This window comes from Chionomys nivalis, chromosome 5, assembly GCF_950005125.1.
Source record: "Chionomys nivalis chromosome 5, mChiNiv1.1, whole genome shotgun sequence".
In the NCBI taxonomy this organism is placed as follows: Eukaryota; Metazoa; Chordata; class Mammalia; order Rodentia; family Cricetidae; genus Chionomys; species Chionomys nivalis.
This window is the reverse complement of record NC_080090.1, coordinates 14,445,276-14,468,586: the sequence shown is the minus strand read 5'-3', so window position 1 is coordinate 14,468,586 and position 23,311 is coordinate 14,445,276. Positions and strand designations below refer to the sequence as shown.

The 23,311-nt window shown below is 48.8% G+C and overlaps 1 protein-coding gene across 1 annotated transcript in view; it reads left to right on the top strand.

The window, feature by feature from the left end:
- The window catches only part of Parp1 (poly(ADP-ribose) polymerase 1), a 33,216-nt gene extending 10,115 nt beyond the window's left edge, over positions 1-23,101 (top strand). Inside the window, exons 5-23 of the mRNA XM_057770028.1 lie at positions 1,272-1,371; positions 4,844-4,960; positions 5,474-5,650; positions 7,717-7,864; positions 9,018-9,158; positions 9,923-10,162; positions 10,347-10,415; positions 10,645-10,777; positions 11,538-11,733; positions 14,877-15,005; positions 16,550-16,633; positions 17,262-17,384; positions 17,825-17,953; positions 19,564-19,662; positions 20,010-20,162; positions 20,769-20,896; positions 21,506-21,567; positions 21,992-22,106; positions 22,360-23,101. Of these exons, the coding sequence (XP_057626011.1) occupies positions 1,272-1,371; positions 4,844-4,960; positions 5,474-5,650; positions 7,717-7,864; positions 9,018-9,158; positions 9,923-10,162; positions 10,347-10,415; positions 10,645-10,777; positions 11,538-11,733; positions 14,877-15,005; positions 16,550-16,633; positions 17,262-17,384; positions 17,825-17,953; positions 19,564-19,662; positions 20,010-20,162; positions 20,769-20,896; positions 21,506-21,567; positions 21,992-22,106; positions 22,360-22,441 (2,425 nt within the window). The 3' untranslated portion in view covers positions 22,442-23,101. The remainder of the gene's footprint in view (positions 1-1,271; positions 1,372-4,843; positions 4,961-5,473; positions 5,651-7,716; positions 7,865-9,017; positions 9,159-9,922; positions 10,163-10,346; positions 10,416-10,644; positions 10,778-11,537; positions 11,734-14,876; positions 15,006-16,549; positions 16,634-17,261; positions 17,385-17,824; positions 17,954-19,563; positions 19,663-20,009; positions 20,163-20,768; positions 20,897-21,505; positions 21,568-21,991; positions 22,107-22,359) is intronic.
- Positions 23,102-23,311: the final 210 nt, after the last annotated feature.

Genomic DNA, 23,311 nt, shown 5'->3' with positions numbered 1-23,311 from the left:
CCTCAGGCCTGGTATAGCAGACTGTGCCGCTTTTTTTAAAAATTCTTTTCTTATATTTATTTATTTATTATGTATACAGTATTCTGTCTGTGTGTATGTCTGCAGGCCAGAAGAGGGCACTAGACCTCATTACAGATAGATGGTTGTGAGCCACCATGTGGTTGCCGGGAATTGAACTCAGGACCTTTGGAAGAGCAGGCAGTGCTCTTAACCACTGAGCCATCTCTCCAGCCCCCTGTGCCGCTTTTTTATACAGCCTTCAGATGCTCTTAGACCAGTCAGGTAGTTCCCTTACATGTTAATGGCCATCGTTTACCACCCTGAGAAAGTCCACCACATGTGTGTTTCTTTGTCTGGGTCTCTGGGTGAATCGTGGCTGTTCATAAGTAGATGGACAGTGGTGGATAGGTGGGCCCACACATGGAGTTAGCGTCTAGGGTGACTTGGAACAAGCATGCTGCGGCATAGAGCAGTGTACTGTGTTCATGAGCAGTGTCTATACCACTGTTACCAAGAAGCTTGCACCATTCCAGATCCTAACACAAGCTCTTGGAGCAGCACCGGTGCCTCTGGAGTGTGAAGCTAGCAAGTCAGGCCAGTGGTGAGGATGTTTTGGACTCTTAGAGCATAGGGGATTGGGATTCTCTGGCTACCATTATGCCTGGAGAGCTGGGGTGTGTTGAGCATGGTTGGTATGCCAGACCCTCCTCTCAGTCCTGTGTCCGAGTGAGCTGTTTCATCTTGTTAGCACCATAGTCCTGCGAGGTGCATGCTGCTCCTCCCCTAGCACATGGCTTTGCAGAGTACAGGGTGAACTCAGGCTGCAGGGTTTTCTGTGTATCCTTGGCTATCCTGGAACACATTCTGTAGACCAGGCTAGCCCCAAATTCACAGGGCTCTGCCTGTCTCTGCCTCCCGAGTGCTGGAATTACAAGTGCTTACCATCACCACCCAGTTAGGCTCAGTTCTAGTAGCTGTGTTTGGCTTTTCCACAGTCCCCTGTCACTTTGTGTGTAAGAGACGTGGGGTTTAGCATCAGGTGTGACCTGAGCCCTTGGTGTGTCCTGGTTGTTCTAGACACTAAGGTGAGCTCCAGGCCCCTCATTGGCCAAAGATGTTGTCAAAGTCATAGCTGCTCCCTGAGAACAGAGAAGGCAGGTGGAAGAGGGGCTAATGGGGTTAAAATGACATTGAGGCATGTTAACCCGGTCACACTGGGTGTCCTGTTGTACTGGAGGCTCTGGTTCTTAAATAAGTCCTGTGTCTTTCAGAAAGAGAAAAGGTGACGAGGTGGATGGAGCAGATGAGGTGGCCAAGAAGAAATCTAAGAAAGGAAAGGACAAGGACAGTAAGCTGGAAAAGGCCCTCAAGGTGAGTCCTGGGCAGGAGGACATCTGGCTGTCCCTACTTAGCAAGACCAGTGTAAATTCTCACATATGTGACTGTTCTTGGGCCACGAGGCTTTTCTCCCAGCTTATTTTCTCCCCTTCACAGAAGTCATTTTTATTTGGGTGATGGGACACATTAGACTCAGATGCCAGGCCTGTGGCATGGACCAACACTGTAGAATGTGCCACGTCTCCCCAGACTCGCTGGGCTACACAAAGTGATGCTTCAGTTCCAACCCAGGTATCACTATCTTAGCTGCAGGCTTGCTCCTGAGTATTAAGGACTAAGTCCCCAGATGCCAGAGGTTCTTAGCGTAGATACCTTGGAGGCCTAAGGAGAAAGTTTTCCCAGTTTTTAAAATGAAGGTCTTTTTTAACAAAGGGACTGGAAAGCATGCAATAAAAAAGGAATCTCCCCATCCCAGCACTCAAGAGGCAAAGACAGGCGAATCTCTGAGTTTGAGAACAGCCTGGTATACAGAGCCAGTTCCAGGACAGCCAAAGCTACACAGACAAACCCTGCCTTGAAAAGAAACAAAATGGGTTGAAGCAATGGCTCTGGTTGAGAACACTGGCTGCTCTTCCAGAGATTCTGAGTTCAGTTCCCAGTAATCACGTGGTGGCTCACAACCGCCTAGAATGAGATCTGGTGTCCTCTTCTGGCATGCAGAACAGCATATAAATAAATAAACAAATAAAATAGTAAACAAAAAACAAGGCAACAACAACAAAAAGGAATTTCCCCCACTAAATCAATGGTCATCGACCAGAGGGGCTCATCACTCTTGCTGTGCTGTGTTGGGGCGGAGAAACAGTTATTACTCAGAGAACGTTTGGACAGAGAACAGTGAGTCTCTTCTTGGGAACATGATTTTTCAGGGGCCTTCTGTTTGAGTTTCTCATTTTGACTGGTGGAGCCCTCTGCTTGAGTTGAGTGTAATGTGCAACGGGTGTTTTGCCTGCCTGTGTGTCTGCTCCCTACGGAGGCCAGAAGAGGGTACAGGGTTGTTTGGAACTAGAACTAGAGAAGGTTGTGAGTCGCCATGTGGATGCTGGAAATTGGACCCAGGTCCTCTAGTTGAGTCGTCTCTAGCCATTCCCACTTTGATTTTTATTCATCTTTGCATTCCTGTAAATGGAAGCTTTCTGTCCTGACCACTTGGTCCCAAATAAACACACAGAGGCGTCCGTTAATTGCAAATGCTCAGCTGATAGTTCAGGCTTGTTAACTTAAACTCATTTCTATCTATGCCTTGCCACATGGCTCATGACTTGTTACCTCATTTTCTACGTGTCTTGCTCATTCGGCAGCTGACTGACTGACTCTCCCAACTCTCCTGACTCCTCCCTTCCTCCCATCATTTTCTCTGTGTCGGCTGTCTCGCCCAATCTCTTCTTGGCCCTGTTATTGGCCAATACATTTTTTATTAACAATGGGTATAATCCACGGCACATTCCCTTCAGAGGGTGTGCTGATACTTTCTCCCCGATGTGGCCAGTGATGAAGAGCAAGCCAGAAGTTTGAATTACCCTCTCAGCTCCTCCCTCAGCTGTAAAGGAGAAATAGCTCTGCCATTTCTGTGAAACCTGTGTTCATAGACTGCTGCTCCTGGTGTCCCAGTGTGTTTCTGCTACAGGGAAGAGTGAAAAGGATGGTACTGAGGGCCCAGCGAACTGGGAAGCAGGGAGTGCGTGTAGGTAATGGCCTCAATTAGTGGGGTCAGTGTCTTGCCCTGGCATTAATGGCAGCCTGTATGGTGTAGTAGGACCAGCATTCTCCTTTCCAGCTTAGGAGGTGCAGCCTGATATGTGATGCCCACCGTGCCTGCTGCCCCAGGGAAGGTGGAGGCTCATCTTGGCCTGCCTCCTTGGCCAGTAGTTGTGAGAATAAATGAGGTGGGACTTAAAGCAACAGCAAAGAGTGGGCACTCAGTAGACACTGAAATCGAGATTTAAAGTCCCAGTTCCAGAAGAGATCACGTAGATTCCTGCTTGAGCTTGAGTGTCTATGAGACTAAGGAATCTAACTGGGTGTTGGGGCCATAAGCCCCACCCAGAACTTGTAGTTGCTTCTCTGTGTCTCTTAAAACAGCTTTCATGGGGGTTGACACCAGGGCCCTGTGCAATAGAGAATTCAATCTTTTGGTTTTTTGAGACAGGGTTTCTCTTTGTAGCTCTGGCTGTCCTGGAACTCACTTTGTAGACCAGGCTGGCCTTGAAATCAGAGATCCTCTTGCCTCTGCCTCCTGAGTGCTGGGATTAAAGGTGTGCATCATACCGCCCAGCAGGGATTCAGTTTTACGAGTGGTCTCTTCTATACTTTGCCGAGTTTTTTCTAAGAACATTGCCTGGGCTTATGTTGATGTACACATGGATTTGCCTGAGGGTTAAACCCTGGCGGTGGGTGGAGTTGGCCAGGCTGGCTTTGGAGGAAGAGCCCAGCTCCATCAAGGGTTTGCAGTGGAAGGCTCAGTGATGGGGCCTGCCACTCCAGTGATAGAGCTCAGCCAATAAGGACGCTGCATATATGTTTGTGTACCACATGCTTGCCTGGTGCCCAAGGAGGTGGTTTTGAGCCACCATGTGGTTGCATCTCTAAACCATCTCTCCAGTCTGATTTTTCTTATTTTTATATTAATTATTTTGCATGTGTACATGGTGTTCATATGGAAGTCGGGACAACTTGCCGGATTTAGTTCTCTACTTCTACAAAGTGGGCCCCAGGGGTCAAAGTCAGGTCATCAAGCTAGTAGCAAGAGACTTTTCCCATGAGCCATTTTGTTAATCAAGGTAGCTCTTGATTAACTCATTAGTTCAGCAGAGACTGAGGCAGGAGAATTGCCATGAGTTTGAAGGCAGCCTGGGTTCCTGAGTGAGATCCTGTTTTACCCTAGTCTCTCCCTAAAGGTTACCACTTAAACTTTTGAAGTGTACAGCCCAGGCTTTTATTGCCCCCCCAAAGAAGACCCATAACCTCTGCCTCAGTAGCAACAACCTTACCACCAGACTTGTGGCCAGCCCCAAGACCAACACAGCGCTCACCAGCCCCTGCTTGTCCTAGTCCTCTGAGTTTCATCTCCAAAAACTACATTAAGGGGTCTGGGTGTGATAACATACCTTAATTCTAACGCTTGGGAGGCAGACACAGGTGGCTTTCAAGGCTAGCCTAATATACATAGCAAGTTCCTGGACAGCCAGGGCTACATAATAGACCCTTTGTCAAAAAAAAAAAGCTTAAAATATGAAAGGAGAGAACCAAATCCCACACACTATTCTCTGACCTACATATGTGCACTATGGAACATGTCAGTGTATGCACGTTAATAAATGCAATTTTTAGTATGGTAAGAAAACAAGGGGTTTTGTGTGTGTGTGTGTGTTTGGTTTTTTTGTGTTTTTTTTTGTTTTGTTTTTTTTTTTTAACTTTGATCTCCATTGTGGGGTCTCATCCTCAGGCCCAGAACGACCTGATCTGGAATATCAAAGATGAACTGAAGAAAGTGTGTTCCATCAATGACCTGAAGGAGTTACTTATCTTCAATCAGCAGCAAGTACCATCTGGAGAGTCCGCGGTGAGCTGCCTTTGTGTTGGGGGGAACACAAAGAAGGCACTTAAAGAAGTCACGGCTCACCGTCTCCTTCAGTTGGGAGGCTTTCCCAGCTATACCATACATTGCCTTATGTTTGTTCTGATTTAGAACTTGGTGAAGTCCCAAGGTGAGAAGGTACTTTTACTTGGTACACAGTACCTTGTGTGTTCATATACGGATAGCACTGACCCAAGGACCTCTGCTGTCTGCTGCCATGTGTCCCGGGGCTGCTAAACCCACCCTGCGCCTACTTGGGCCACTCCTTGTGTAGTAGAATGTATGCTGTAGGCCTCCCTTGGCTTTCTAATTTCCTGAGGTGGGGCTGCCGCAAGACCCCCAAGTGTAAAGCCTGGCCTGTATTGTAAGCTAGCAGCTGAGCTGTGGTAGAGCCCAGAGACAACCTCTTTCTAGGGAATAGGGTCTGTTTGAGAGCTCTTCCGTCTCCATTAGTTGCTGTCATGTCCTGAGCCTCTGGTCTCTGACATGTTTCTTCAGATCTTGGACCGTGTTGCTGATGGCATGGCGTTCGGGGCCCTCCTGCCCTGCAAGGAGTGCTCAGGCCAGCTGGTCTTTAAGAGTGATGCTTACTATTGTACTGGGGATGTCACTGCCTGGACCAAGTGCATGGTCAAGACACAGACTCCTAGCCGAAAGGAATGGGTAACTCCAAAGGTAAGTGTTGGGGCATCTAGAATCTGCTGGCAGGAAAGCGTGACTGGACTTGAGCATACTCCGGGTCTTAAGATGACAGCCCATGTTCCTCACCCTTCCTCATAACCAATGCTCCCTGTTCCTCCTTTACTGCTGTGATCACCCCCTTCCCTCCCTGGGCTGGCTCTGCCTTCCTTGGCCTGAGTAAGCTACTCCATAGCCCACTTGACTTGATCATTTCCTCACCCTTAGAACCTCAGCTTGCCAGCCAAGGTGGTGGTGGCACCGCCTTTAATCCCAGCACTCAGGAGGGAGAGGCAGGCAGATCTCTGAGTTCGAGACCAGCCTGGTCTACAAGAGCTAGTTCCAGGACAGGTTCCAAAGCTACAGAGAAACCCTGGGGGCGGGGGCAGACGACTCACCTTGCCCAGCTTTCTGATACGCAGATTCTACAATCCCTTACATAATCATTTTTGTGCCTTTTCCTGCCTTTGGTTGGGACAGTTGTAAGATGACAATGAGCAGAATCTGCCATTAGATGGCAGAGTGTGTACTTAACCTCCTTTGAGGGAGGGTGCAAAATGTGTTCAGTCTGATGATGCTTGCTATCCAAGCATTGTGGAGTTCATGACTGTTGTTCCTCCAGGTGCTTATCTCAGACCAAAAGTCAGCCCCTTAATGTCCTCCAGAACCCTTGTGACCCTTCCTGACTGATTCTACTTGCCAGAGTTCCCACTGGCTACTGTGTTTTACAAGGTACCTGTGTCCAGGCAACTCTGCTGTTTGACTCTTGGCAGACTTGTCCAGGTACCGCCTGCACGTATTCCTGCACATCTCCCCTCCTGGTATCTGTGTGCTGTACTCTGTCCAGACAGAACTGCTTCCTGAGGGCAAAGGCCCTCTAACCTTTTGTGCCGTGTGGCATTGATGAGTGTGAACCTGAAGGTGTCTGGCACCTCACTTGCCATTCACTGAACATGGGCACAACTAGGAAGTTCCTTTCTCAAGAGGGAGACTTGGGAGCAGAGACTGTGCTCTTCACCAGAGCCATTTGAATGTGACATCATCAAGTGACCACCTCCCTCCCTAGTGCAAGGCCTACTTCTGTAAGTCATTTGGGGTACAGAAAGAACTGCGGGCTTGCTATGTGTATTCCTCCCTAGCAAGCAAGGGAACTTAACCTGGGTCTCCTTCAGAAAACTTCTAAATCTCTCACTGGGTATTTGAGGTGTTTTTGTTTTTGATTCCTTAAAACCAGTGAGCCTGAGGCCCCGCCACCCGCAGTCTAGTTTACATTAGGGACCATTAATGTTAGCTTCTTTCACTTGGGAATGTGCACTCAGGGTTTCCCTGTGACTGGGTAGTTGATTGGATTTTGATACGGGATAACAGTTCATTGTCTCTATACAGCCCTGGCTGTTCCTAGAACTCACTGTGTTTAAACCAGGCTGGCCTAGAACTCACAGAGATCCGCCTGCCTCTGCCTCCCAAGTGCTGGGATTAAAGGCGTGCGCCACCACTCTACCCTCTGGGCTAGGTGTGTGAGTCTTTAGGAGCCTTCAGCCTTGAGGGAAGCACCTGTGGACCCTAGAGGTCAAGGACAAGGAGGTCCCAGCATGCATCCTAGGTCTGGTGACACTTCTCTCACTAAGCTGTCCCCTGGCTTTTTATTTTGTATTAAGCGACGACTTTGGGGGGGGGGGCTTGTGTACCATGGTGCACATGTAGAGGGCAGAGGACAGTTCGTGGGAGTTCTTCCACCGTGTGGGTTCTGGGGTTCAAACTCAGACCCCTGGCTCGGCAGTCTGCACTAAGCCGCCTCATCGACCCTTGTTTTGTTTTTCTAAAGGGTACGATTTTTCTCTCAGGCCCCTGCAGTAAACTGATCTGTCATAGTTAAAGGAAGTGAGTCCTATAAACGGTAACAGTAACAAGCTTTCTTCCTGGAACTTCAGCATTCTCCTGTTTATTGTAGAGATTTTAAAAAGGATTATTTAATTTCCACAGGACATGTCCCACTTAGTCTATTGCAGGTTTATTTCAAGAGACATCCGATGCCTTTAAAACTGAAACTTAATGTTGTTTAGGAATTCCGAGAAATATCCTACCTCAGGAAATTAAAGGTCAAAAAACAGGACCGGATATTCCCTCCAGAGACCAGTGCCCCAGCGCCACTGGCACCTCCGCCCTCCATTACCTCAGCACCCAAAGCTGTGAACTCCTCTGTCCCAGCAGGTATGACTCCCGGGAAGGATTATGGGCTAGGTTTGCCCTAGGAGCCGTGCCATGCAAGGACATAGAGGAATGACGAGGGTATCCTGTGGTCTGTTTGCCATGTGGTCAGCGTTCCTTGGGGATGGTCAGAATATACCACACGGTGTGCTACAAAGCACATCCTCACTCTCCAGGCCCGTTGTCCTCCCTGTCATCAGGACCCTGGGGAGATCCCAGTCATGAGTTGGCATGCCCTAGGCCATCAGAAGCAGATAGAGCTATGTTTTGTTGGCAAGGAGAAATGTTGCCCACCCCTTCAGGCGTGTGGACACTCTTGAACCGTAAAGGTGGAGGCCAAGGCTCTGCTTCTGGACACCAGCCCAGCTGCACCTGTTCCACCCCTGGTACTGAGCGGTGGTTGCCCCAAGTCCTCTGCTGCTTGAAGCCTGGGGTCTACATGAGCACAGGGTGGTCAGTTAATGTCTGCTCTCTGGTCCCCCTTTGACAGGTCCTTCCTCTGGTGTCTCCTCAATTGCCATTCACACCCAAATCCGTGATTTTGTTCTCTACAGAGACGTTAATAAGATTCACGTGGTATCATCAATGTCCACCCTCTAGAGAGGACAGGCTAGACCTCCCCTGTTGAGAGATACGAGCTATGGCCTGGGTGTAACCAGTGATGTGTTCGTTCTTGCCTTCCTTTCCCAGAGGGCCCCATCCATGCCAGCCTTACAGTCAGTGCTGGGTAGTTGGTGCAGTTTGCTCTGCCTTTCCTGGAACAGCTCAACTCCCTGTGATCACACTGATGGAGGCCTTTGTCACCAAGAAGTTACTCAGGAGTTAGGTCTCGCCAACTACCCTCTTGAGCATTCTCTTCCCATCCCCAGATGCAGCGTCTCCTGTCTGCCCCCTGAGCAGTCCCGGGTTGCCAGTCCGTGGTTTGTTCCTACCCAGTTTTCTCTGTTGCGGAACTCAGGTCCTCGAGTGGAAGTTTGCTGTTTTGCCCTTTGCTCTCCCACTGGCTTTGGTCTTCCCAAGATTTCCCGAGGCTGGCGACACCCTAGCTTCTGGGGTTTTCTCCCGAGGAGCCTGCAGTTCGTCTCGCTTCACTTTGTCTTTTCCTGGGAGCAGAGTTGAGTGGGCCTAGCCTGACACATCTACTTTCCTGTCCCAGATAAGCCGCTGGCCAACATGAAGATCCTGACTCTGGGTAAACTCTCCCAGAACAAAGACGAAGCAAAAGCCATGATTGAGAAACTCGGGGGCAAGTTGACGGGCTCGGCCAGCAAGGCCTCCCTGTGTATCAGCACTAAGAGTGAGTTTATCGGGCTCGTGTCTCTTGCAAGTGTAAGAAGGGTGTGTGTGTATGTGTGTGTGGCACAGCTGGGGTGCAGCCGGTCATTGCTTGAATGTAAACTGGTATTGTACTGTGCAGTCCTTGTGTGTGCTCACAGTGGCTCAGCATTCCCAGCCGCGGGCCATAGTAAGTGTCACTGTGTGGTGTCCATGGGATGTCCCCAGTTCTCTGTCAGAACAAAAGGTGTGAAAATAGAGAGGAGGCCGGGCAGTGGTGGCGCACGCCTTTAATCCCAGCACTCGGGAGGCAGAGACAGGCGGATCTCTGTGAGTTCGAGACCAGCCTGGTCTACAAGAGCTAGTTCCAGGACAGGCTCCAAAACCACAGAGAAACCCTGTCTCAAAAAACAAAAAAAAAAAAAAAAAAATAGAGAGGAACTGCTGGTTCCTTTGTAGTTAGGGTGGAGTTTACTGCTTCACAGTCTGGTGATGAGGCCCATATTTTTAGGCTGGACTAGTGAATGTTGTGGGTCTGGGCCCAAGAGTCAATTTCTGTTGAGTACCTCTGACACCACGCTGGGATTGGGAGAAGATGGCTCCCTTGGTATTCCATACCCGAGGGACAGCCAGTGCCATTGGAACGTGACTGTCGGATGGAGAGGGTGGAGGAAGTGTTGATCATGAGGACATTAGTATTCTGGGGCTGCAGTAACTGCAAGTCCGGCTTACTTTTTTGCTTATGGTTTGTTTGGCTTTTTTCCCCTCCTTTCTGGATTTAAACAGAGGAGGTGGAAAAGATGAGTAAGAAGATGGAGGAAGTGAAAGCAGCCAACGTTCAAGTTGTGTGTGAGGACTTCCTCCAGGATGTGTCCGCTTCCACTAAGACCTTCCAAGAGCTTCTCTCAGCCCATAGCTTGTCCTCATGGGGGGCTGAGGTGAAGGTAGAACCTGTTGAAGTGCCAATCCCCAAGGGCAAGTCAGCTGCACCCTCCAAGAAGAGCAAGGGCCCTGTCAAGGAGGAAGGTGAGACCCCGCTGCCCTGCCTGTGACCTTGCTTCTGTGTGCTGCTCTGGCGAGCTGTGTCCTCCGTGCTGGGTTCGTGCTGGGTTGAGTGGGCACAAACAGCACCCATGCTGCACGCCTCTGGAAGCTGCTCTGCCTTTGTTGCCTTAGTTTAGCTCTTTATGTTCCTCTGTCCCTTCCTGAGGTGTCAGCAAGTCTGAGAAGAGGATGAAGTTAACTCTGAAGGGAGGAGCAGCTGTTGACCCTGACTCTGGTGAGTGATGAGGGGCCACCCATGCCCCTCAGTGGTGGTTCAGAGAGTAGCCATAGGGGAGCAGGCAGCCTTTGATTGCCAGCCAGTCCTGGAATCATGGGTGCCGGTGGGAGGACCTTTAAACGTGGTGTAGCACACAATTGACTGGGGACTCCTAGGCCCACAGACCCCTCTCCTGCACCCTAGCCCTCCAAGGGAAAGCACTACAGGAGCTTTGCCTCTGGGGCAGGTCTGGAACACTCTGCCCACGTCCTGGAGAAAGGCGGGAAGGTGTTCAGTGCCACACTTGGCCTGGTGGACATTGTGAAAGGGACCAACTCCTATTACAAGCTGCAACTTCTGGAGGATGACAAGGAGAGCAGGTGAGCTGGGAACAGATTCCGTCCAGGCTTAGAATGTGCTGCCCACCTTGAAAAGTCAGGCTGCCGCAGGGCTGGAGCAGAACTCCCCGTTAAAAATAGCAGCACTGACAATCAGTTGTGTTGCTGTGTTTGGCTCAGCCATCACAGGCTGTGGTTTCACATCTACCACTGGGTTATTCTCTTGGGCATTAAAAACAAACAAGATTCATGATTTATTGTTGTGCATGTATTAAAATTAAAGTTTATTTTGTTTGTTTTTTGAATCAGTTTCTCTTTGTAGCCCTGGGTATCCTGGGACTTGCTTTTTAAACCAAACTGGCCTCAAATTCTTGAGATCCACCTGCCTCTGCCTCCCAAGTGCTGGGATTAAAGGTGTGCACCACCACCACCAGGCTTTAAATTTATTCTTTAGTGCCATTCCATACTTGGTGGTTACTAGAATGAAGGTGATTGTTTTGGAGTGTATAGGCTCTCTTGGTTGTAGTATGCTTACCTAGTGTGTTCAAGGCCCTGGTTCCACCTGTAGCACCAGTCAACAAATGGAAGGGAGGGAGGGGGAGGGAGCAAGAATGCACACTTGTAAAAGCATCCCTTGGGTGGGCGGTAGTGATGCACAAAGCAGGTGGTTCTCTGGATTCGATGACAAGTTCCAGGACAGCCAGGGCTACACAGAGAGGAGAGGAGGGAAGACTGTCCCTTACTGAGGATAAAACAGAACAAAAGCTCATCCTCTTTCTGCCTCCTTCGTATCCTCTCACAGGTACTGGATCTTCCGATCCTGGGGCCGAGTGGGCACGGTTATCGGCAGTAACAAACTTGAACAGATGCCATCTAAAGAGGATGCTATTGAAAACTTCATGAAATTATATGAAGAGAAGACTGGAAATGCCTGGCACTCAAAAACCTTCACAAAGTATCCCAAAAAGTTCTACCCTCTGGAGATCGACTACGGCCAGGTAATCAGGATAGAGCTTTTCCAGCATCTGTTCCTTACTCCGCAGTGTGGCTCAGATGGTGTTGGTGAACACATTTAGATAAGAGTTAATGGTAGCAGTGTGACAAATCTTCTCCCCCAAAACAGAAGAGAACTTCCTGGCTCATTATATGAGCCAGTGTTACCCAAGAACATTAGGGAAAAGCTGTTGAATACCATCTCTGTAATGCAAAATCCTCAACTAACAAATCAAGCAGTATGTGAGACTGTATACACCAAGTTCAAGTGCAATATAAACCCCGAATTAGAGGTGGTTGACATTTAAATACTGCTGTGAATGAGGGCAGAAGTCACACGATCATCTCCATAGCTAAAAGAAATTATTTTTAGACCTATGCCATAAAGCATCAAATGAAACTTAGATAGGAACAGGGTGGGAGGGAGCTCCAGCTGGATTTGAGCTCACACCCTCCCACTTAGCCTTCTGGGTGCTGGGATTACAGGTATGTGCAGTTACAAGTGTTGCTGCACCCCCAGCAGTGATTCTGAGACATGAAGTAAGAGAAATTTCTGCATTTGCTCTGGGCCTCTTCACTGTAATGCTTACCTTCTGGAAGGTTGTACATGTTGGTTTTGTAAAATCCTGAGATTTATAAATGGGTGCAAATTTTAATTCCATGCCTTTGGTATCCAGCATGCCTGAGAGGAGAAATTCTCTTGTAGAGTGTTGTGAGCTCTGCGTTAAAAATAGAATTTAGAGGTGGCTGGAGAGATGGCTTAGTGGTTAAGAGCACTGGCTGCTCTTCCAGAGGACCCAGCTTCAATTCCCAGCATTCACATGACAGCTCACAACTGTCTGTAACTCCAATTCTAGGTGACCTGACACCCTCACACAGATATACATAAAGTCAGCACACCAATGCACATAAAATAAAAGTAAATTATTATAGAATTCAGAGGACAGTGTGGTGCCACCTTTAATTCCAGAGAACAGAGGCAGGTATATCTCTATTAGCTTGAGGTCACTCTGGTCTTCATGCTAATATGTTCCAGGGCAGCCATGCTTACTTAGTGAGACTCTGGTTTTGGTTTTTGGAATTTTTTTTTACTATTTTTTTTTTTTTAAAGATTTTATTGTGTACACGGTGTTCAGCATCCTTGTATGCCTACAGGCCAAAAGAGGACACAAGATCTCATTACAGATGGTTATGAGCCACCATGTGGTTGCTGGAATTGAACTCAGGACCTCCAGAAGATCAGCCAGTGCTCTTAATCTCTGAGCCATCTCTCCAGCCCTTGTTTTTGTTTTTTAAGTAGAATTTAGCTCTTACATAATGCGTAGGCTGAAGCCTTGAGACCTTGGAGCTGGAGGTGAACTGGCTTGGTCTGACTTAGTACCCTCCACTGAATTAAATATCTTTAGTATTTCAGAAAATTTTTAAATAGGCATGGACACTAAAACTACCCAGGATCAACCATAGTGAAGTCGTGGCATATGTCTGCATCTGGCTAGTTTCACCTTTGGTGTCATTTTCCTGCCACAATATTTGAACCCTGCCTTACGTACTGTGTGGTACGTGCCCATCTCTACCCTTGTGACCCAGGACCACCACACACTTTCTCCAAAGACAACGCTTTGCATAGGAGCTCAGTGTAAGACAGATAGGTAGTTGGGTGTTTTAAAAGCAGAAAGCATGACACCAACCTTAGTAATTTAACCCAGCCTTGTGCAAAATGGCCTCATTGTAACGTAGTTGGTAGCAGCAGAACTGTTGAGCATTTTCAGTTTGTACTATGGCACCTGGGGTGGTGCTTGCATAGCACTTGGCTTGATTTAGAGTGGTGTATTTCAAAACCTCAGTGGTTGATCCCTTGACCAGCAGCTTCCATAGGAAACTAACGCCTGCCCAAAGATACTGTTTCCTTTTGGAATGTTGGGTTGTGTTTGGGGTAGTTATGTATTTGTTTTTAGGTTGGTTTGATTAGATATTTGTTGAACTGAGGTCATGAGGCTTTGAGGGGTTTTTTGTTTGTTTAATTTTAGTTTTTGACAGGGTCCTGCTGACCTGAAATTCACTATGTAGAGCAGGCTAGCCTTAAACTCAGAGATCCTGCCTGCCTCTAGTGCTATGATTAAAGATGTATACCACCTCACACAGTTAAAGCATCATTTCTTCAGACTGCTTGGAACTCCATCCTGGGGTGAGCCAGAAATCACAGATGCTCAAAACAAAGCAGCCCCTCCCCCTGGTCAGACATTTAGATTCTTTGCAGGGACCTGCTGTGGTGACACAGGTAGGCATATGAATGCTTGTGTGCCTTCAGAGGTGGAGTCACTATGTCATAAATAATGTGCTCGTAGACAGTTTGCCCACCAGTGCCTCTAAAGCTCTGTGTGCACAGTAGGTTCCCTGGGAAATGACAGCAGCACCGGGAGCACTGCTGGCACAGGTGACTGCAGTTCACTCCAGGGAGAACCCAGGTCCACAGCCCACTTCATTTTCCCACTGCAAATAAATACCAGCCCATACACCACATGACAGGGCAGCGCAGTACCCGCCTTGTCGGGCTTAGGTGTGAGAACTAGAGGAGGCAGTCACAACAAGCTGATGTTAGCTTAGCCCAGTTCTCCAGGAGGCAGGAGTGAAGTCTCGTGTGCTACTCGTTCATTAGCAATAGCGACTCGGAGAAGGTCAAAGAGGGATGGCAGTTGGTGAGAGATGCTGCATCTCTGTCAGGCTGACTGGCAGAACGAAATGGCGCATGGGGATAGGTACTGTAGGGAAGGGGATAGAGACGGGTCCTGCAGCTGGCCCTGGGTGAGCAGGTACTAACAGGTCCCTGCCCGCTGCTCTGAACTTCATTTTCATAGCCATCCCTTCTAAGGTGGCCATGGGCGGGCATGGGCAGCTTCTTCTGCAGGCACCAACGTACCCAGAGAGGGACAGGCGTTGTCAGAACAGCTGAAGGGGAGGGTGCGGCTTGGGAATGCATAAAAATTATTTTGTCTGTGCAGAAACCCTCCTGGCCACTATGGTCTGGAGAGTTTTGGTGAACATTTGGCTTTTTTTTGCTGGCTGTAGCCTATCCTGCATCTTAGTTACCTGTAGCTAAGCCCTGATGACACCGCCCTTTGTCTTCTTTGGGTTCTCTGCTGACCTGAAGGATGAAGAGGCGGTAAAGAAGCTAACGATAAAGCCTGGCACTAAGTCGAAGCTTCCAAAGCCAGTGCAGGAGCTCGTCGGGATGATCTTCGACGTGGAGAGCATGAAGAAGGCCCTGGTGGAGTACGAGGTGGGTGCTGAGCCTGACGAGTTCTCGTGTTCTCTCTCATCCCTGCTTGCCAGGCATCACTGCTGTGGAGCATCCAGTGTACGATACAGGGCTGTCCCTGGGCCCTGGCCCCTCTGCCTTCCCTGTTTTGGTTTTTTTGTTTGTTTTTTCGAGACAGGGTTTCTCTGTAGCTTTGGTTCCTGTCCTGGAACTAGCTCTTGTAGTCCAGGCTGGCCTCGAACTCACAGAGATCTGCCTGCCTCTGTCTCCCTAGTGCTGGGATTAAAGGCGTGTGCCACCACCGCCCGGCTACCTTCCCTATTTTTTTTCTCTGTGTGTGAGGGTGCATAGGTCTGGTTCTTTGGGACCAAAACATACCAGCCAGCTGATGCCAGTGGAAGTCCAAGACTTTGGTTCACTTGTCAAAAAAGAAAACTGGGCTGGAGAAAGATGGCTCAGCAGATAGAGCACTCTCGCTGTTCTTCCAGAGGACCTGAGTTCAGTTTCTAGCACCCGCATGACAACTCACAAGCATCTGCAGCTCCAGTTCCAAGGGAATCTTTTTGGTCTCCTCAGGCACTAGGTATCCAAGTGGTATGCAGGCATGTTGACAAAACAGTCATAGATAGAAAATCATTTTTAAAAATTTTAAACTACAAAGAAAATGGGACCACCGCCATCTTGACCCGTGCTTCAGTCAATCAGTCAAACTCCCGTCAGCTCTTTCTTAAACATTGGAATTAGGTGTGACCATGGTCGAGTGCTTGCCTCACATTCATGAGGCACAAAAAGAGAAAGGAAAACTTGGAGGCAAGACAGTGGCGGATGAAACAGCCCTGCTCCTGATTGGGCTTGCATGGCAGGAGTTTTCACCTGGCTCCAGTGTCCCCAGCCATGAGCCCAGAAGCTGCAGGCTGCTCTGCAAATCCAGCGGCTCTGGTGGGTGTGCCCGTGCCAGAGTCTCAGGCCAAAGGGTGTGTAGGTTCCTGCAGCACACAGGTGTCACACCTCAGGCACTGAGTGAACAGCACAGGCCAGTTCACTCACAGGAGGGGGTAGGTGTCCTTGAAACAGTCTGGTTTACGAGTGGGGAACTGTCAGTTTCTCATCACTAGAACATAATGACCTCATCTCTGCCTTCTCAGCTCCAGACCTGGATTAACAGGAGAGCCTAACTGGTGTGCTCAGTCTTAGTGTTGTTGGGAGCAAATGTGTAGCCTTAAGGGTGGCTGATTTGACAGGAAGTATTGAATCAGATGTGTGTTCTTGAAAAATAATTCACCACTTGGACAATTGAGGCTCTTATTCCTGAACTCTAGTGTCCTGGGCTGTGCAGCCTGCAGTGGGAAACTTAATCCCTCACCTTGGTCCTGTGGGATTGGTAGGAATTCTCTTGCCTCTTCCTCCAGAAGTGCTGAACTGTACGCATTGGGCTGCTGGTACACGGAATACAGGGTCAGGGGAAAGGGTTGTGATTTCTGTGGAGGTGAGCCACTGATGTGTGAGGAAACTGTCCTGTCAGCACTGCACAGAATGCCCAGCCTTTGTGTCCCCTGTCTCTTCAGATTGACCTTCAGAAGATGCCATTGGGGAAGCTGAGCAGAAGGCAGATCCAGGCCGCCTACTCCATCCTCAGTGAGGTCCAGCAGGTAAGCAAGCACCACAGGGTTTCCAGCCAGGCCAGCATCTCTCCTGGTGAGAGATAGTAGCCACATCCACTGTGAGGTAACAGTGACAGTATTAAACGAGGTTTATGTGGATTTGGATAATTTTTTTCAGCTCAGTAAATATTGTCACTGTCCAAAGATTGTTAACGAAATATACAAATAGTAACGCTTTTAATTAGTGGATATGTAATAAGCTCCTTAGAAATTTGGTGGAGGCCTTGTCCCTACCTGCACCGACATTGTTTGGGCTTCCCAGCTCAAGCTCTTTTTGGCTCGTGCTCTCCAACATTATGAACAGTTTCCTTATCTTTGAGATAAGGTCTCTGTGTAACCCTCGCTGGCCTGGAACTCAGATCCACCGGCCTTTGAGTGCTGAGATTAAAGGTGTGTGCCACCATACCATGCCCAGTTGAATAGTTTTCAAACATAAAAGCCAAAGGAATTTTACACCAGTAGCCATGAGCCCCCACATAGAGTTTGCAACAGCACTTTGTGCAGATAAACTATGTGTTACAGGACCACGGTCCTGCACCGTGCTGATGAGAAGGGGCTCTACCTGCTCGTGCATACAGCAGCTGTGTCAGCCCTGTGTCCTTCTGTCCCCTTCCAGGCAGTGTCCCAGGGCAGCAGTGACTCCCAGATCCTGGATCTCTCTAATCGCTTCTACACCCTGATCCCCCATGACTTCGGAATGAAGAAGCCTCCACTCCTGAACAATGCAGACAGTGTGCAGGTAGTAGGCCCCTGCGCTGGGGCCAGGGGCTGGTCTTACTCCTTGGGCCTGCCCTCCTTACTGTATCCTCAGAACAGCATCTACTGTTTCTTTCCTTTCTTTGACCAATTAAGTCTAGGAAATTGTCACTAGCGAAGACCATTTTCTCTGTCCCCATGTAAAGGCCCCCATGAGTCCCTGGCGGAGGTCAGTTTGTGGCATCTATTTTCCTGCCCGTCATTCGTGTGTAAGGTTTCTGACATTTGCCACTCGCTTCCCTACGCATCAGAGCCTCACTAGCATGTCAGAGATTGCCTGTGAGTGTCAGCTGCTGAGTGGGAGGTGATGGTAGCCTTTGACCAACAAAGAGGTCCCCACACACACTGTAGGGTGTCATCTACATACTGACTTCTGTCTCCTTCCCTATGGACTTAGCTCCCAGGTCTTAATTTTGTTCCCAGGCCAAGGTGGAGATGTTGGACAACCTCCTGGACATCGAGGTGGCCTATAGTCTTCTCAGGGGTGGGTCTGATGACAGCAGTAAGGACCCCATTGATGTCAACTACGAGAAGCTCAAAACTGACATTAAGGTGAGAGGCCTACCCCTTCCCAAGTATTCAGTAGTTCACCCAAGAGCAGTGGTCCCCAACCTATGTGTGCATCAGGGCCATCTTCACAGCTCCTTAAATGTGCAGCCAGCCCTTGAGCCTGCCTTCTCACATATCCTGATGGTGATGCTGGTCCTTGGAGCCCCCTGCAAGAGTCTTCTGAGCGAGTGTCTCGGACTGCCAAAAATTCCTTTTCTTCTATATTGGGTACAAGCAGTCAACTGAACTTGGGTGTGTTGAAGACTCAGGCATATGGGAATTGCCCTGCCTGGGCTATATTTCTCTGCCCCTAGCCTGGCATGCCTCTGATTCTTTTTACCTGTGACAGGATTACAGTATGCAAGAGTGTTTCCAAATTCTTGGCCTCTTAATCAAAGGATAGAAAGGCTCATGGTTTGCAAAAATAGTGTAGGTTGGGTGATCCGCTATTCTGATTGACAGGCTTGATTATGTTTGCCATTCACCCCCATGCATGTCCTTCTCATAGGCATCTGATTTTAATCTTGGGATGCCAATTTCACATAAGCATAGAATGATAGAGGATTTGTCCTAGTCAGAGTTACTTAACTAACTATTGCTGTGATGAAACACCGTGACCAAAGCAACTTGGGAAAGAAAAGGGTTTTACTTGGCTTACACTTCCAGGTCAGAGTTCATCATCAATGGAAGTCAGGGCAGGAACCTGGAGGCAGGAGCTGATGCAGAGGCCATGGAGGGGTGCTGCTTACTGGCTTGCTCCTCATGGCCTACTCGGCCTGCTTTCTTTCAGAACCCAGACTACCAACCCAGGGGTGGCCCCACCCAAAATAGAGTGGGCCCTCCCACATCAGTCACCAATTAAGGAAATGCCTACAAGCTTGCTTACAGCTCAATCTAATGAAGACATTTTTTAAATGAGGCTCCCTCCAGTGGCTAGATGTGTCAAATTGGCATAAAACTAGCTAGCACAAGATTTTCTGCAGAAGTTTACTTCAGACCATGTAGAGTCCCTATGCTTGCCTGCCTCACAAACTGGATATAATGTCAAATGTACATTCTTAACGGGAAAGCTATAGGTCTTGGTGAAGAAGCTTCTATTTGCATCTACGGTTATAAAGCTTGTTATTAAGAGGCAGCAGAGAAAACCAGAATTTCTAGGTTTTTCCAAACTTAGAATAAGACTACATAAAGAACATCCATGCCTTCTGCATAAGCTCAGTGTATTTAGTGTGGCTTGCAGGGCTGGGGTATAGAGCGCTTGGTGGGCTGTGCAGGGTCCTTTGGTTCCATCCTTAGAACTGGGGTAGAGACAGGGAAAATGTATGATGTCTTTCATCGGTGAGCTGGGCTTCTGGTTCCACCTCGCTAATGGTGAATCTCGTGTTTCTGGCTTGACTCATACTTAGTGCCTCGAAAGAACTCTTGGGCTCCTCCTAGCAGTCCAAGTGGATGAGGAAGTGGTGTTTGGGCACATGGGACCTGGCCTAGGCCTGCAGGTGTCATTTGTTGGGCAATATGAACAGCTCCTGGCATCCTCTAGGCTTGTATATCATGGTTCTTCACAGGGCTCTCTGGGGGTCTCCCTGCCCTGATCCCAGATGCCTCTTTTCCAGGTGGTTGACAAAAATTCTGAGGAAGCTGAGGTCATCAGGAAGTATGTGAAGAACACTCATGCAACCACACACAATGCCTATGACCTGGAAGTGATAGATGTAAGAATCTTTCTACCCCTTTCCATCCTGCCAGGTCTCCCCATCCCCTACTTTCCTGGGTCTGGCTCAGAAAGAGTGGACTGTGTTGCTTTGCTCTGTTTTGAAACAGGCTGTAGCCTGGCTTTTCTGAACCTTGCTTTTAAACCATACTGGCCTTGAATTTACAGAGATCTGCTTGCTGGGGTACTGGGATTAAAGGTGTGCACCACCATGCCCAGCCCTACTTATTTTTAAGTAAACAGAAGTGACTTGTTTGTTGAACTGGAGAATTGGTGGTATTGTAGAGTTGGCTGTGCCCACCTCTTACCCTGAGTCACAGCTTCTGCCTCACTTTTGCTAATGCACAGATCTTTAAGATAGAGCGTGAGGGAGAGAGCCAGCGCTACAAGCCCTTCAAGCAGCTTCACAATCGGAGGTTGCTGTGGCACGGGTCCAGGACCACCAACTTTGCTGGCATCTTGTCGCAGGGTCTGCGGATAGCCCCACCTGAAGCCCCTGTGGTAGGTTGCTGACCTCATGTGTGGGGAAGTGTGGAAGTATGTGTTCCTGCAGTAATCTAAAAGCCCTGGGTGCTTCGGGAGAGCCTCTAAGCCTGTGCCAGCCCCGTCAGTAGTGACAGCTTCTGGAAGTGTCTAGACAGGATGCTCTGAAGACAGATTGGACTTGTTGACATGCAAAGTACAGGCTTTGGAGCCCAGGCATGCAGCTCCATGAGCTCCTGAATTTCCACCAATAAACAGAACAAGGAATAGATGTCACCTGCCGGGTTATAGAAGGGACCAACTGGACAGGAGTTCTGATGTGGCCATCCCAGCCTCTCATTTACTGTTCTAAAGCCCCTCACTTAACAGAGGGACTAAGGCTAGCTAGTGCTTGGTGGATGTATACATGTCTGACCTATTCTAAGTAGTGATCAAATCTCATTAAATCTTCACATTACCCCCATGAGACTTCTGTTAGGAGAAAGTGGCCCTAAGCTGTGAAGCGCCTTCCCACAGCCCCTCTGAGCGCTGACCTTTGAGCAGTGGCTCATGTGGGTACTCAGTGGACCGCCTTGCTGACTTACTCTTGGAAGGTTTTCAGCTGTCCCTCTTTCAACTCTCCAGACAGGCTACATGTTTGGAAAAGGGATCTATTTTGCCGACATGGTATCCAAAAGTGCGAACTACTGCCACACATCTCAGGGAGACCCGATCGGTTTACTGCTCTTGGGAGAAGTTGCCCTTGGAAACATGTGAGTATCCTGGCTTCATGGCCAGGTAGATAGAGTGAACCAGGAGAGTCTCCTTGGCCAGGCGACAACCATGGAAATCCTCCACCAGTTTAGTGGACTCTGAAGTCTGGATTCTAGGCTTGTTTGTAAATACAGTAGTCGTGGGTGGTTCAGGGGACCAAGGGAGGGAGATTGAGAGATGGTATGAAAACCCAGGGGAAGGAAGGCAGGAGGCCAGGAACTGGCAGCAGGAGTCCTTTTGCAGTGCGGGGAAGCAGGGAGGCCATACTTCAAAGATCCAATTCCTCCAGCTTCATTCAGGCAATCTCCTTCCTGATGACGGTGAACTAGGCCATAGGGTAGACTAGACAGGAGACTTCAAGCAGCTGGCCACAGCTCCAACAGGCCCTTCCTCTGGAGATAACCCCACAACAGTGGTGGTTGTTGTGGGCTCTGTATTTGAGAATACTCTTGGTTCTGAAGAGTCCAGGAGCTGGGGAGGTAGATTCCACTGTAAGGGAGGACAGAGTTCCGTGGACATTGAGTTTACCTGACAGTAAAGACGCTGACAAATAGTGACTGGGAGCCCAGTGCCCAGGGGCTAGTCTGAGACTGTCCTCTTCTGAATAGGTACGAACTCAAGCATGCGTCACATATCAGCAAGTTACCCAAGGGCAAGCACAGTGTCAAAGGTACTGTCTCCAGCCTGGCGTGGCAGATGGGGGGCGGGGACTTTCCTCCTAAGGCTGGACTCGTGGAGCTGCTGCGAGGGGTCCACAGGACAAAGCAGTCTCCTTCCTTGTGACACAGCTAGTGTCGTAATGCCGTGGGAGTTCTGTGGGACAGGAGGATCCTCTGGTGTGCCTGGAACGAGTGGGTAGCACGTGATGATCAAAGCCTGTGTGTGTTCATTCCCCAGTTACTACTCCATCTGGACCTCCATGGCTTTATTGGCTTATATTGGTGCCTCGGAACCTTTGTGACTTCCGTGTTTGCATCTGAAGGGTGTTTAAGTGAACTCACATCCTGCATAAAGTACATGTCATGTGCCCAGGACATTTTCACAGTTCTTGCACATCCCCATCATGCCTAGCACTTGATCCTTCTTCCTTACAGGTTTGGGCAAAACCACCCCTGATCCTTCGGCCAGCATCACCCTGGAGGGTGTAGAGGTTCCACTGGGGACAGGGGTCCCATCAGGTGTTAATGACACCTGCCTACTATATAATGAGTATCCTTTCATGGTCTGTGCCGTGTGTTCCGGAACTGTCCCAGCAGGTGTGTATGCTCCAGTGCCAGAGCAGCTTATATGGGGATGGTAAGAACTTTTCCCTTGGATGATCTCCTGTGTGCATTTGAGATTTGACTCCCATTGTACGGGTAAACCTGTTCTCTGGGCACCCGCCTTCCCCCACCTTGAGAGGATTTCATGTGAGGAAAGTCATGGGACTCCATGGTTGGCTCCTTGACCACTGCCTTCCCAGGTACATTGTCTACGACATTGCTCAGGTGAATCTGAAATACCTGCTGAAACTGAAGTTCAATTTTAAGACGTCCCTGTGGTAAAGTGTGAGGGGTGTGCTGTGCCCAGCACCCAACCCCCCAGGTGCCTCCACACCACAGACACCAAGAAACCTCAGCCATGCCGCTGCCTAAGGGTGGCACCCTCACCGACTCTCCTTAGGGTTTTATAGAGACAGGTTAAAGGGCTCTGGATTCAAGTCCCTTGTCCATGTTGCACTCAATGGGAGGGTTGTTTGGGGTTTTTATCCTACCAGGTGCATCCCTGTTAGACACAGCTGACAGTAGAGGAAAAGTTGGGGAGAGGTTTTTTGTTTTGTTTGCCTAGACTAGTTCTGAGGAAAACCCAAGCCACGCCACAGTCACAATGTCTGCCTTACTGGTTTCCACATGAAGGAAAGTGTGCTTCCTCCCTTTTCCAAAGGTTTGTCTTTGGGGTTGATTTTTGGCAAAATGTTAAGCATTTATTTTAAGGTAAAAATAAAAACTAATTTCACACTATGTAGATTTTCTTTTATCTTGGACTTATTGTTTCTTTCTTAGCCTTCTGGACTTTTGTTTTGCTTTGGTTTTCAGTGAAAGGGGCTAACCAAAAAAGAAGGGGCTTCCAGGAGCACTTAACTGGAGAAACCTAATCTCTGGGATTCTTGATTAGTCCATGAGCAATTTTGTCTTCCAGATTCAACCATCTGTAATCAGTATAACCACCCAAAGAGCTAAGAGTTCTCAATTAAAATGCAAATGGCTATCTACTCCTGTGTTGTGTGGCTCATCTCCTCTGACAGATATGGTTAGGGGGCAGAACCGAAGCTACGCTCAGTGGTTAATCACACTTGCTCTTGAAGAGGATCCAGGTTTGGTTCTTACAACCATTTAGAATCAAAGAAAACAAGTTTAAAAATCACATCTGAGGGG